Source organism: Eubalaena glacialis, chromosome 12 (genome assembly GCF_028564815.1).
Source record: "Eubalaena glacialis isolate mEubGla1 chromosome 12, mEubGla1.1.hap2.+ XY, whole genome shotgun sequence".
NCBI lineage: Eukaryota > Metazoa > Chordata > Mammalia > Artiodactyla > Balaenidae > Eubalaena > Eubalaena glacialis.
Genome location: NC_083727.1, coordinates 43,890 through 58,772, shown reverse-complemented (window position 1 = coordinate 58,772; position 14,883 = coordinate 43,890). Strand labels below are relative to the sequence as shown.

At 40.1% G+C, this 14,883-nt stretch overlaps 1 protein-coding gene across 5 annotated transcripts; it reads left to right on the top strand.

Annotated features, from left to right (window-relative positions):
• Nucleotides 1-696: 696 nt before the first annotated feature.
• TBP (TATA-box binding protein) lies at nt 697-14,703 on the top strand. 5 transcript variants are annotated; one of them, XM_061206916.1, is made up of 8 exons: nt 697-795; nt 3,494-3,694; nt 5,915-6,270; nt 8,907-8,994; nt 10,746-10,837; nt 11,879-12,046; nt 13,257-13,351; nt 14,033-14,703. In XM_061206916.1, the coding sequence occupies exons 2-8, from the start codon at nt 3,641-3,643 to the stop codon at nt 14,110-14,112; spliced, it is 933 nt and encodes a 310-aa protein (XP_061062899.1). In that variant the 5' UTR covers nt 697-795; nt 3,494-3,640; the 3' UTR covers nt 14,113-14,703. The 5 variants fall into 5 exon arrangements, with proteins under 5 accessions (XP_061062899.1, XP_061062902.1, XP_061062898.1 ...); XM_061206919.1 differs by having other exon boundaries at nt 3,491-3,694; nt 11,879-12,007; XM_061206915.1 differs by having other exon boundaries at nt 3,491-3,694.
• The last annotated feature ends 180 nt before the right edge of the window (nt 14,704-14,883 follow it).

Here is a 14,883-nt window from a genome sequence, read left to right as displayed (position 1 = left end):
GACACAAAAATTCTGTAAAACATTTCCTATCCTTAAGGAGCTCACAACCTCATTGATTATATTAAGTACAAAGGAAGCAAATTAACAAGCATTACAACATGTAATTATGCCTAAATGAGCCATAGGAGAGGTACTCTGGGGTCCCACTACCTATAGTCTCTTTGTGACCAATGTGAAAATACTGCATAAGATGGTAGCAGCAGAATTAAAATATAATCGAATTTGTAAACCAGGTGTTTTTTTGTTTGTTTGTTTATCATTCTACATGTTTGAGAATAGCTAACATGCTTACCATGTGCCAGGCACTGTTCATGCATTTCCTTAATCCATCTCACAATCCTTAGAGGACACGTGCTATTATTACTCCATCCTACAGACGAAGAAACTGAGGCGGAGAGGTCTGGTAACTTGCTAAATGTCACACCGCTAGTGGGTTTAAACAGTCAACATTTAAAAATCAATGTCTTGCCTACTACATCCAGCAACAACCAATCGTGAAATACTCTGGCAGGGTGGCCTCGCCCGGAAGGCAAAAGAGCTCCGCCCCGCCCCTTGTTTCCCTTAAGCCGAATACCCAGCAAACCACAGGAAGTGACGCAGCGCCCACTCTTCCCATGGCCGGCGCTCCACGGTGGGCAGCCGGCCGAAGCCGAGGGCGGAACTGGCGGAAGTGACGTTAACAACGCGCGCCAGCAGTTCTGTAGGGTCGGAAAGGGTCGCTGTAGCGGGCGCCTCGGCCGTTTGCGGCTAAACTTCGTTTTCGCCGACCGGTAGTTGTCTCTGCAGTGACTCCAGGTAACAGCCCTTTTAGCTTTTCTCTGAGGTTTCGTGTAGAGGTGACCACTGCAGCGGGGCCCTGGGGTGATGGTGGGAGGAGGCGCGGAATGGACGGGGAGACCGCGCCGGGGCTGTTCCTCCCGCTCGTGCTGCCGCAGCTTCGGCCTGTACCGGCTGCCGACCCCGCCGGGTGCCTTCCTCTGCCGTGGTTCGAAAGCGGCTTCCCATTGTACGAGCGTGGGGTGCAGGGTGCTGGGAGGGGCCTGGGACAGGACAGTCCCGCTCTTCCAAGACGCGGAGTCTTTATGTCCTGCCATCAGTTAATTTTTCTCGATATTGAAAGGCAGATTCACCCTGGCCTGTGCCCACCTGTTTTGCTACCAGCAGTGGTGGTTTTATAATAAAGTTGCGCTTGAGACTTTTTAACGTTTTGTCAGAGGCCGGAGACTTCAGGCACGCTAGAGCGTAAGATACAAATACACACCACTTTCCTTACAAGGTCTCCCTCTCTAGGCCCTGGACTGTGTGGTTTTCTCATTTAAAACTCCAGGTAGGCGTCTCTGAAAAGATTATGCTTGATTGACATATGCAGTCACTAGAAGGCTATGCAGAATTAATTGAGTCTTTTCCCTTATCAGTGATTATCTCCAAAAAATATCGAATTTGACCAAAAAAATGAGGAGATTCTGCAAAGAACTCTCTTTTGTGAGGATAAAGTAGTGCGGTAGTAATTGTGCGGTTTTAATGACACAGGGGAGGAAAGATGGTCAGTTCCATCACTGGGAATGAGAGATGAGCTCTGAAAATGGTAACATGAGGCCTCAACCTAGTTCCTCAGATTTCTTCTCTAGACTTAGTTTGTAAACAGGGGTCTGGAGCCACCAGTTTCTGGATAATCTGTAGTCATATTAATGAGTGGTTTAAATCCTGCCCTCATTACCTCTTGCCTGGACCACAGCAGTGAGTCTTAAACCGAACTTCCAGCCTCCAGTTTTATCTCTTGGAATTCATCCACACTCTTGCCAGAGTAGATCTACTCATGGTGCACTTCAAAACCTTGTCACTGCTCGTATTGCTTATGTAATAATGACTTAAAATCCTGATAATGTGACCCCACTTACATTTGCTGTCTCATCCCCTGCAGGAACATTCCATGCAGTCATGCTAAATTTGTTGCTTGCATACTGCATGCTCTTTCAGTGTTTGGCTCTTTCTGCTTGATCTTTCTTCTGCCTGAAAGGCTGGATGTAAATTCCTTCTCTCCTTGCTAGACCCAAGCCGTATGGTCCCTGCTTTATGAACATACTCTTCAGAACACTCGGCAGTTATATTGTCTTGTGTGGCATGTATGCATTCTTTCATGATCACATACTATATGCCAGGCCCTGTACTAAGTACAGAGATTGCAAAGACATATATTGCTGATTTCTTCACTCAGGGGGCTTAGCATAGTGCATATCTGCTGTTATAGCACTTAAGTTTTGCAGTGATTATTTACAAACCCTTCAAATTGAACTCTTTGATGCCAGGGATCAAATCCCTCTTCATTTTTATATTTGCAGCAGTTCTGTTGTTGTAAGAGGATAACAATGTCCGAAAGAGCATAATTTTCTTATATGTCTGATGTTTTCTGAAGCAGAGTTTTCTCTTTTTTTTGGTCTGTTTTCCATTGATGAATATGTAGGATATATAGTCTTTGGAGTCCTTTATCCTTTCAAAGTCATTATCAGATTCTTTCTGAGTGCCTATTTTGTACCAGTACGTGCTTGAGTTACATGTGTGTCTTTGACGTATAACTTGTAACTTTAAGATCTGTAAGTTCTGTGTGAGAATATCTTATTAGATGGTAATGTTTAAACTGAAATCTAATAATAATAGCTAACATTTATCTTGTGCTTACTGTGTGATAATTAGATGCTGTTCTTGAGGTGTTAATCAGTCCTGTTTGAATCGGTCAGTTCCCACAGCAGCCCTGAGCACGGTAGGAGTCCATCTGAACTAAACAATAAAAGGTAGTTCATCAGTCACTCAGTTCTTTTGACTAAAAGAAATTTCAAACGTGTAGCCAGTAAAGAGATGATTTGAGGAAAGCCAGATACAGGCATAGTTTGTATTTATGTGTTCTGAAGAAGTAAAGTTATTACATATATAAATAATGATGCTTATTTTTATGTCTGTACGGCTTCTATCACAGTGTTTTATTTAAAGTAGTTGCTCAATAAATGAGCACACTAAAGTGTATTGGATCCAATTCAAAATTTATTAAACTTAATGCCCAAGACATTGTAGAGGATAGAATGCTGAATGGAATATTTTAAAACTTGAATTTAGCCTAATAGCGCTGTGTATACAGTGCATAATAAACATTTCTACTCAGATATGACAGGTTCCTTAGGAATTTGTTTTCCCTGGTTGTTTTTCCCCAAAAGTTTTTAATGTTGATTATGTACCTTAATTTTTAACATTATAAGACTATAAATTAAACACATAAAAAAACAATTTTTTGTCCTGTTGGTAATTTTGCATGCAGTCACAGGAAATGTGGAAGGAATAAGATTTCAGCTTTGTAAGGTAAAAAGAAATATATTCCAAAATAGTTTCGTTGGTTTTTTTCGTTCTTTGTTTGTTTGTTTTTTGTTTAACCATGAAACTGGTTTATAAGACTGTATAGCTTACCTGTATTCTTACATTAAACTTCAAATTTTTTTCAAAGCAGCGTCACTGTTTCTTGGCGTGCATGAAGATAACCCAGAGAGTTGCGGAAGTCGCCAAGAGTGTGCTGGGGATGCTCTAGGAGAAGACTGAATGCTGAGGTGATTCCCAGTCCAAAGGTTTTTGATTTGCCAAGAAGAAAGTGAACCTCATGGATCAGAACAACAGCCTCCCACCTTATGCCCAGGGCCTGGCCTCCCCTCAGGTAACACAGCTGGAGGGAGGGTACACGTAGGACAGAATCTACATTGTTAGAGACAGTGTAAAAGGGAAGCAAGGGAATTTAACCATCTGTTGTTGAAAATGGATTTATATTTTTTAAGCCTCCTTTATTTCATTGAGAAGTTCTATTAGGCTTTAAATAGGCATGATAGTGTTTGATTTGGGGAGTTTGTTTGGAAGCTAAAATGTGTATTTGTCTATAAAACTTAATCTTTTGATAAACACTTATGAAAGTGGTCCGAGTGATTATAGGGTGTTTGATTTTGGAGATAACTCTAGCCAAATTATTTTCTAGTTTTATCTTTTCATTTTTATGTTTAAGGTTCCAAATAATGTAGCTATTTTAAAATTTTTTAAGTAACTTCTGTTGAAATGTAGTTTACATACTTAAATAAAAATACTTTTTTTTTTAAGATTTACTTTTGGTTTTGGCTCCGTTGGGTCTTCGTTGCTGCGCGCGGGCTTTTCTCTAGTTGCGGCGAGTGGGGGCTACTCTTCGTTGCGGTGCGCGGGCTTCTTCTTGTGGTGGCTTCTCTTGTTGCAGAGCATGGGCTCTAGGTGTCTGGGCTTCAGTAGTTGTGGCACGTGGCCCCTAGAGCACAGGCTCAGTAGTTGTGGTGCACAGGCTTCGCTACTCCGTGGCGTGTAGGATCTTCCCAGACCAGGGATCGAACCCGTTTCCCCTGCATTGGCAGGTGGATTCTTATCCACTGTGCCAGCAGGGAAGTCCAAAAACACCCATTTTAAGTATGTGTTTTGATAAGTGTATGCACCTGTGAAAGTTATGGAACATCTCAATCACCCTAAAAATCCCTTCCTACCCCTTTGCAGTCACTCCCCTAGCTCCAGGCAACTACTGATCTGCTTTCCAGAGTTAGAGATCGTTTTGCCTACTCTAGAATATCATGCAAATGGCATCATACCAGTATATGCTTTTTTTGTGTCTGTCTTCTCTGTATATCAGCAAGTTCCTTTTTATCACCAAGTAGCACTCTGTTGTATGGGTGTACCACAGTTTGTCCATTTTCCAGTTGCTGACATTAGGGTTGTTTCCAGGTTGGGGCCATTATGAATAAAGGTGCTGTACGTTTGTGTACATTCTCCATGTCTGCTATGTTTTTGTTTCTCTTGGGTGAGTACTCAGGAGTGGGATTGCTGGGCCATTGTGTAAGTGCATGTTTAACTTTATAAGAAAGTGTGTTCTGAAGTTCTGCCAGCGACCTGTGAGAGTTCTAGTTGCTCCTCATCCTCACCAGGACTTGGGTTTTTACTTCAGCCATTCTAGAAGTAAAAGCATTTTCCTGTTGACTTATGATCTTGAACGTCTTGTCAAGTGCTTATTAGCTATTTACAGATCTTCATTTGTAAAATGTCCTTCACATCTTTTGCCCATTCTTTATTGGTCTATTTTTTCATCTTTTATTGACTTTTGATTGTTTTTTTTTGTAGTCTGGATACAAGTTCTTTTTCAGATATATGTATGGTAGATGTTTTCTCGTAGTCTGTGGCTTAATTTTTATTTCTTTTTTTTAAAAAATATTTATTTATTTTATTTTTTTGGCTGCTTAGGGTCTTAGTTGTGCCACATGGGATCTTTCGTTGCAGCACGTGGGCTTCTCTCTAGTTGTGGCGCACGGACTTCTCTCTAATTGTGGTGCACAGGATCCAGGGCGCACGGGCTCTGTAGTTGCGGCACTCGGGCTCTCTAGTTGTGGCGCATGGGCTTAGTTGCCCCGCAGCCTGTGGGATCTTAGTTCCCTGACCAGGGATCGAACCGGCGTCCCCTGTATTGCAAGACAGGTTCTTAACCACTGGACCACCAGGGAAGTCCCAAGTTTTAATTTTCTGAATGGTATCTTTCAAAGAGTAGAAGTTCTCGCTTTTTTCTAAGTCTTAGAGCATTGTTATCCTCTAGAGCCTGAAGGGTTAAGGAGCTTCCTTAAATTCTCACGTGTTGTAAGTAGCAGAGTTGGATTTCACACCCAGGTCTATGTCCACATCCTAAGCTCTTACCTACTGTGTTATGCTGACGAAGAAAGTGATGTGTGTAAGAATAGCAAGTTCCTCCCCATTACTGCTAAATAACCCCATGTGTACTCGGAAGGGGCCTGTCTTTGCAAATCTCACCTGCTGTTCTACCAGCCAAGTCCTGCAGACACGCACACCAGCCAGCCTAACCCATTGTTCTCCTAACTTCCCACAGGGTGCCATGACTCCTGGAATCCCTATCTTTAGTCCGATGATGCCGTATGGCACAGGACTGACTCCACAGCCTATTCAGAGCAGCAACAGTCTGTCTATGCTGGAAGAGCAGCAACGGCAGCAGCAGCAGCAGCAGCAGCAGCAGCAGGCGGCAGCGGCAGCCGTTCAGCAGTCGACGTCCCAGCAGGCAACCCAGGGGGCCTCCGGCCAGACACCACAGCTCTTCCACTCACAGACTCTTACGACCGCGCCCTTGCCGGGCACCACTCCCCTGTATCCCTCCCCCATGACGCCCATGACCCCCATCACCCCTGCCACGCCTGCCTCGGAGAGCTCTGGGATTGTGCCGCAGCTGCAGTGAGTACTTGTTGTACGTCCTTTCCCTGCCCTGGAGGGGTCCCCTGGAGCTGTGCTGCTGTTCCTTGTTCTCAGAGGGATTGATTTATTCGTGTGGCACTAATGGTGATCATGCATCCAAACGCGCTTTATCTCTCACTTGAGAAAGAAAAGGAAAGCTGTCTTAGTGAGTCAGTGCCCCCAGTAAAAGGCTGTCATAACATCTTCAGAAATTTAGTAGCTGTGCTTATATGCTTGGGCCAGTGAAGTCCAATTTGGATTGCATTATTGTTATTGTAGACATTGCGCTGTAGCTGATTTACCAAATGAAGCTTTATGTAGTCTCCTTCCCTTGTGATATTTTTAGTCTTTGGGAAGATTAATAACTTAGTCGCAGAATCATTATAGTTCATAGTGGTCCTTGTTTTCCTTCATTGGTTATTGTAAGGGCTGCATGTAAATTTTTGAAGAACTGTGCCCTTTCCACAAGCTGAGGATGGCTGTTCTTGTCCTAAATGTATTTTTCTATCTAATTGAATTAGGTCCTATATGTAACAGAACTGGGGGGTAGGGGACGGGTAGGGAAAATTTCTCCTTCCTGAAAAACAAACAAATATTCTTAAATATCTGTCACTGAGAAGTATATAGCTTTTGCCTTTAGGAAGTTTATGGCCACATCAGGGGTTATTTGTAACAACTGTGTTACCCAGTTTTCTTGGAAGTCATTCCTGATCATTTTTAGAACTAAGTAGTGTTTAGCCATGGATCCTGACTGTTATCCAGTGACCTAAATCTTGCCTTGGGTGTTTGTTTGATCTGAAACAATTTAAAAAACAAAATAATTTTAATCTTAATGATTTTAGAAAGATAAGCACTTGTTAGCTCACCTCTATAAACACCGTACCCTATTGTCTTGCACACTTACCTGGCTCCTATGTGCATTTAAGTTTGCACCTTTGGTTTAAATCGTAAATTCTACCCAGTTCAGATGGGGTGTTTGTTTCTTGCCAACACCGTAATATTTCTGGTATTCCACAAAGCGTCCCAGAAAATTCACAAGATTGTAGAAATTAAATAACATACTTTTATTTTTTTAATTTATTTTTGTTATAAACTTATTTATTTATTTTTATTTTTGGCTGTGTTGGGTTTTCGTTGCTGCGCGCGCGCGCTTTCTCTAGTTGCGGCGAGCAGGGGCTACTCTTCATTGCGGTGCGTGGGCTCAGTAGTTGTGGCTCGCGGGCTCTAGAGCACAGGCTCAGTAGTTGTGGTGCATGGGCTTAGTTGCTCCGCAGCATGTGGGATGTTCCCGGACGAGGGCTCAAACCCGTGTCCCCTGCATTGGCAGGCGGATTCTTAACCACTGCGCCACCAGGGAAGTCCAAATAACACACTTTTAAACAGCCAATGGATTGAAGATCACAGGGGCAGTTAGAAAATACTTAGAGACAAATGAAAACAACAATGCAACATACTAAAACATATGGGATGCAGCAAACGTGGTGCTATGGGTGAAATTTATACCTATAAATGATCACATTAAAAAACAAGAAATATTTCAAATCAGTAACTTAACATTACAACTAAAAAAAGAACAAACTAACCCCAAAGCTAGCAGAAGGAAGGAAATAGTAAAGATTAGGGCAGAGATAAATGAAATAGAGAAAAGAAAAACAATAGAGAAAATCAGTGAAACAAAAGGTTGGTTCTTTGAGAAAAATCAACAAACATTTAGTTAGACTAACAAAAAAAGGGAAGACTCAAATTACTAAAATCAGAAAAGGAAGTAGGGATGTTACTACCAATTCTACAGAAATAAAATAGATTATAAGAAAGTTCTGTGAACTTGTGTATGTAAAATTGATTGGAAGGAAATAGGTGATGTAGAAATGAGAACATTGAGTTGATCATCCTAACTGGCATTACAGTTGCGTATTAAAGAAGACACCTAACCTCTTTTCAACCTAATTATGAGCCATCAAGTTTTCAAAGGTATTGCATTTTGACAGTGCAAAAAAAAGACCCAGAAGCAGCCATGAGCTGGAACAGTTGGAGATGTATTTGCAATCTGGGATCAGTATTCACAAGAGAGTGATGTTACAACTAATTTATAAGTTATTTATAAAATTATATAAGAATATTAAAAAATGAAAAGTGTTCATTGGACCCAGATAATAAATGATGATGTTTGTCTTTCCTGACTTACTGAGGGTTAATCAGAGGAAAACACTAGTTTTCTTCCTTTGTCAAAGATAATTGAACTTTTGTTCTTCCAAAAGATACTTATTTTGAGAGAAGTGAGAAAGTCATACCTCACTTAGGAGCCATGTGTATACAGAGCAAGTTACCCCCATTTAAGCCTCAGCTTCTTCATCTGAAAATGGCAGTATTAATAGTTATTACTTCATAGTGCATTGTAAGTATTAAGTGAGATTATCTTTGTAAAATGTTGGCATGGTGTTTGGTACTTGTTTAAACACTTAATAAATGTCAGCAATTTTTTAAAATTTTAATTTAAAAAATTAAGGTAGTTTAAATTAAACTAATTTAATCTCATTAAATTTCATTAAATTAGTTCTAATGAAAGAATACGATTTCTAGGTAATCATCTAACACTAACAGTAAATAATCATGTTTTCTTTTCTAATTTCTTACAGAAATATTGTATCCACAGTGAATCTTGGTTGTAAACTTGACCTAAAGACCATTGCACTTCGTGCCCGGAATGCTGAATATAATCCCAAGGTCAGAACAATTTTAATGTATTTCAGACTATAATAATACAGAATTTTCTTCCAAAGGTCTCTAGATCAAAAAGAATATGTTGTGTTTAAGTTTGTTGACACCAGCAAAACAAGGATTTAAAGCAAAATATGCAGCATTTTTATTGAATAGCTGCCAAGTAAGAGACTCTAGGAATAAAGCAGTCCACAAGATCAAGTTTGACATATCCATTTTGAGGGGATCATGTGAAGTTACAGAACAAAATATATGGTATGATCCCATTTATGTTTTGAAAACTATATAGAATAGAATGCCATGCTACCTGGAATTTACTTCAGAATAGTCCAGTTGGGGAATTGGGAAAGGGGCATATGGATGAAACAAGATTAGCCAAAAGTTAATAATTGTTAAAGTTGGATAATAAGTACAAGAAGTTTATTATATTTTCTACCTTTGTATAACTGCCGATTTTGTTATAATAAAAAGATTAAGGGAAAAATACCTACAAGTTTTCTGATTTTAAGATAATAGCCTAGGGCTTCCCTGGTGGCGCAGTGGTTAAGAATCCCCCTGCCAGTACAGGGGACATGGGTTCGATCCCTGCTCTGGGAAGATCCCACATGCCGCGGAGCACCTAAGCCCGTGCACCACAGCTACTGAGCCTGCGCTCTAGAGCCCGTGAGCCACAACTACTGAGGCCCGCACGGCTAGAGCCCGTGCTCTGCAACATGAGAAGCCACCGCAATGAGAAGCCCGCGCACCGCAAGGAAGAGTAGCCCCCGCTGGCCACAACTAGAGAAAGCCCGTGCACAGCAATGAAGACCCAACGCAGCCAAAAATAAATAAATAAAATAAATAAATTTATTTAAAAAAAAAAAAACAGCCTAATGCATATGGCAAATCCATATGAGTGTAACATTATAAGAATCTTTTGTCAGAATTTTATTAAGTTGAATACATGATTTTACATAATTTTTTCTAATGAAATGATATTAGTTATCCAAGCAATAAAACCAGTAGAGGGAATTTAGGAAATGCAAAATAATTAGGCATTTCCTGGGACTTGTATAAACTAGAATATAATGCTAGCATTTTTACATGGTGGTAAAATCAGAGAAGACATATAGTAGTTTTTAAACTAAAATTGTGAAAGCAATCTAATTTGTCAAAGAGTGATCTTGATTAGAAATAATACGAATTTTTTCATGTGTAATTGGATAGCAGATATTAAAATTTCAGTTATTTTGAAACTAATTTTTTGCTTTATCTCATGTAACCTAGTCACTGAGGCCATTGCATTTATATAAATGCCAATCCACCAATTCAGTTTCTAAAAGTATTGGAAACAGGAGGTAACGTCACTATGCGTTGATGTGCTTGTAATCTGATTTATTAATTCCTTCTGGAGGTGGAAAAGTTTTATCAGTAGATTTGCCTTAAAAAAATTAATAAAACAAAATGTATAGTTAAAGAAAAATATTTTGCAAATATTCCTTGTCTTCAGTTGTTGGGATGTGTATGACAGAACACAGAGATCTCGGTCCAACCGTCTTAGCAGTCACAGCTTATGTGTTTGCTCCGTATGCAAAAGATGTGTGGCACACGGTGATGTAAGGGAGTCCTGTATGGAAACACATGACAGATATCTTGCTAACTGTCTAAGTACCAGGTCCTTCTTACTATTTGGGGTGTTCTTTCTCATTGTCTAGTTCTCCTGACAGAAGTCAGCAGTCTGGCATGACATCATTAACTATTGTCTCTGGCTGTTTTAGCGGTTTGCTGCTGTAATCATGAGAATAAGAGAGCCCCGGACCACTGCACTGATATTCAGTTCTGGGAAGATGGTGTGCACAGGAGCCAAGAGGTGGGTTTAAAGGAGTTCATTGTCCTGGTCTGTACGTTACGAAAGAAATGGCTGTGTCATGGTTTCTAGGTGTTAGGCTAATACTTTAATAAAATGTTATTGTTGCTTTCTCATTAAAATAGTTGATTCTCATCACTTTTAGACAACAGTAAGTTCATTTTCTTAAAATCAGGCATTAGTTTAGGGGGTATGCTATCACCTTATTTCCATACAATTCAGCATGTATGCATGCCTCATTTTTGTCATTCATGACCCTGCACTTGAGGGCCTTTTGTCGACGATGATACTGCTTTCATTCTGCTTTTGTTACATGAGCCCTGCCCTGCTAAGTCATAGTTTTGTCCAAGAGATGACTTCTAGGAATGGATAAAGAAAGACTTGACATAAAAGAGGAATTAGTGTATGCATTCTTTGAGTATAATCTCATCATTATTTTCCTGTCCAAATGAAGCTTGTTAGTTTTCATCTCAGTAGAAACTTGTGAGCTAAAATACAATAATATTAATGATAATGGTGATGATGATATTATGTTTCACATGTATAAAATCTAGGGCTGTCGGGACTTCTCTGGTAGTCCAGTGGCTTAAGACTCTGCGCTCCCAATGCAGGCGGCCCGGGTTCGATCCCTGGTCAGGGAATTAAATCCCACATGCGGCAACTAAGAGTTTGCATGCCACAACTAAAGATTCCACATGCCGCAACTAATGATCCCGCGTGCCACAATGAAGATCCCGTGTGCTGCAACTAAGACCCAGCACAGCCAAATAAATAAATAAATTTTTTTTTAAAAAAATCTAGGACTATCAGTAATTTGGTGAATTGAAAGGATTCATTTTGGTAGGCCTAAGTTTTCTGTCAAGGACACGGGAATACTTTGTACATAAAACTGTTAATGTCTGTTGAGCTTTTCTTTATTGGAAGGGGTGAGCAGTTTACACTTTATAAAATATCTTTCCTAATTTGGGCTTTTTATAAGTTTTTCATCTAAATAACTATTTTAGCTGTCTTTGAGTATGAATATTTCACTTTTTCTTTCCCTAGTGAAGAACAGTCCAGACTAGCAGCAAGAAAATATGCCAGGGTTGTACAGAAGTTGGGTTTTCCAGCTAAGTTCTTGGACTTCAAGATTCAGAACATGGTGGGGAGCTGCGACGTGAAGTTTCCTATAAGGTTAGAGGGCCTTGTGCTTACCCACCAACAGTTCAGTAGGTGAGTCTGAAATGGATTGTGATTGCTTTTGGCAACAATTAATTTATAATTTATTTAAACACTTCATGATAAAACATATGCAAACTAATTAATATGTAAGAACAAATGATATACTTATAGGTATATTTATTGTTGAAGTTTCTTCCTGATGTCTTTGGTAACACATATTATTCTCACCAGCCTCCTACTTCCCTGTCATTTCACTTAATGACACCCAAAACTCCCCTTTACTGGGATGAAATTGATTCCCCTTCTGTATGTTTTATCATTTTATTGCTCACTAAATACATTTTAAATGCATGAACAAAGTCCACAACCTCTTGTATCAGTTTTTTCCCCAGTTGTTTGAATCTTTTGTGCTAGGCAACATTTATTTTCCCTGCTACTTCCTGATGAAGACTTACAAGGCAGGTAGTCCCTGCCCACCTCTCCAGCCTCTCTGCTCGTAGCACCCCCAAGGCTTATCATGCCCTAATTGCACCAGGGCCCTTGCACATCCCACTTTTATACCTGGCACACTCTTATTTCACTTTTCACCTAGGAAAGTCCCACTGGCATTTCACATATCCACCCCAGCATCTCTTCCTCAGAGAAGCCTATCTTGAATTTTCCACTAGGTTAAACACAGTCACACATCCTAACTGTTTTCAATCTCTCTAACTAAGAAAATGAGATTACTAGGATTAGAATAAAACATACCAATAGTGCATTTAGTCAGACAGCATAGTCAGGGAAAGATTCAGTCTCCAACTAGTATCTTTTCTATCACTTTGGTTAAATTGCCTGAACAAAGTTAACAGCTAGAGATATTTCAGTTTAAGGAGATGAGATGTGAATGATTAGAAGGTAAACTGTGTGACTGTCAGATCTTATAAATAAATGATTATTGGGCTCTTGTAAGTCGGTGTAAACTTGTCCAGAATGAAACTTGATAAAGGTCAGAGGCTATAGAACATATTTATAAAGCTCTTGTTCTTATGTTAGGAAATCCAGATTCATTAGAAATAGAGTTAGTTGGTCTTCAAGTGCCAGTTACAAGTTGGCCTCACTGGCCTTGAGTACTCTCTCCTGTGATGCTACTTAAGAATTGGGCTTCACCTCCTCATTAGTTTGCTGCTTACCCAGTACTTTCCCTTGTTCAGGTCCCCATTTTTCCTAAAGGCATGAGGAGCTGTTAATTTCTAAACTGTTTCTGCCATTTTCCTTCTAGTTATGAACCAGAGTTATTTCCTGGTTTAATCTACAGAATGATCAAACCGAGAATTGTTCTCCTTATTTTTGTTTCTGGAAAAGTTGTATTAACAGGTAAGTTGCAACAGGAAGTAGTGTTCGAAGTTTTGAAAGTGTGAAGAATGGCATTTTCTCAGTGCTAAGAAGTAACATCACATTGTCGGGGCAGTTGACTAGTGACCTGTGAAGAAGCTTTGCCCCTTTTTTCTCTTCCCCTGACCCTAACACTCTGACGGGAAACATACCCACCAGAGGGAGTGAGCCGAGGGAAGTCAGAGCACAGCCCTGCTGGTTCTTCAGCTGAAGCATGACCTTGGTGGGGAAGGGGGAGGTGGGCATTACATTGCATAACAGATGGCGTTTTAAGTTGGGTACCATCGTCTAAAACTTCGGGGTTCATCACCATTATCATGTTGCGACAACAAAGGAAGATTCAAAAGAGCTTGTTTGAAGGCAGCGATTGGGAGAATAAGATTCAGCCACTCTCACTGCTGCCCTGCTGGGTTCTGACACAGTCCAGAGACCAACACCAGTCACATGGGCAGACTGTGGGGAAGGAAGCTGGAGTCACCTGGGGCGCTGCTTTTGTAATTTTTTTAAAAAGCCAACCTTAAAAACAAAAATAGGATTATGACAAGGGTCCATCGTTGATGTTTTAATGCATCTATCTTACTGGGTGTGGAGAGAATTGTGCTTGTGGTTTTATGTTAACAAATGCCATTTCAGACTCTTCTCTACTCCAACTTGTCTTCATAGGTGCTAAAGTCAGAGCAGAAATTTATGAAGCCTTTGAGAACATCTACCCTATTCTAAAGGGTTTCAGGAAGACAACGTAATGGCTGTCGTGTACTCCTGCCTCCCCCACCCACTTGTTTTTTTAAAACAAATCAGTTCTGGTACATTTAGTGGTGTTGTGGATGGCCCCATGTGATGAGAGGATGGATGTCCGGTTGTAGGTTGCAGCACGAGGTGAAGCTCTCCTGCATGTGTACCCCATAGGGATGCCAGGAAGGGGGTATTATTTCTACACAGAGAACACCGAAGTGTTACTGTAAGTTGCTCGAACTGTGCTGCTATTTGGGCAGCGCTGCCCGTTTATTTATATTTAGATTTTAAACACTTACTGCTGTTGACAAGTTGGTTTAAGGGACAAAACTTTAAGTGTTAAAGCCACCTCAACAATCGATTGGACTTTATTTTGTTTAATTTCTTCTTCCCCATAAACCACAGTTTTTATATTTCTACCAGAAAAGTAAAAATCTTTTTTAAAAGTGTTGTTTTCTAATTTGTAACTCCTATGGGTTATTTTTGTGCCACATTCCGCCTTTTCAGTATTGCAGGACAGAATAGAAATGTATTAATGAAAACAAATGGCTGTACATATTTTTCTTCCTTCAGAGTACTCTGTACAATAAATGCTGTTTATAAAAGTGTTAGATTGATGTTATAAATGAAACTTTGTAAGATTCATGTGCTCATACTGTTTAAAAAGTCGTATTTTAGATATAATGCCTGAAACCATTTCAGTGTGTTTGCTTGCTTGCTTGCTTGTTGTTTGTTTCAATCAACATTTCATTGTATGTTGCAGTGAAAATGGAAGAATTGTC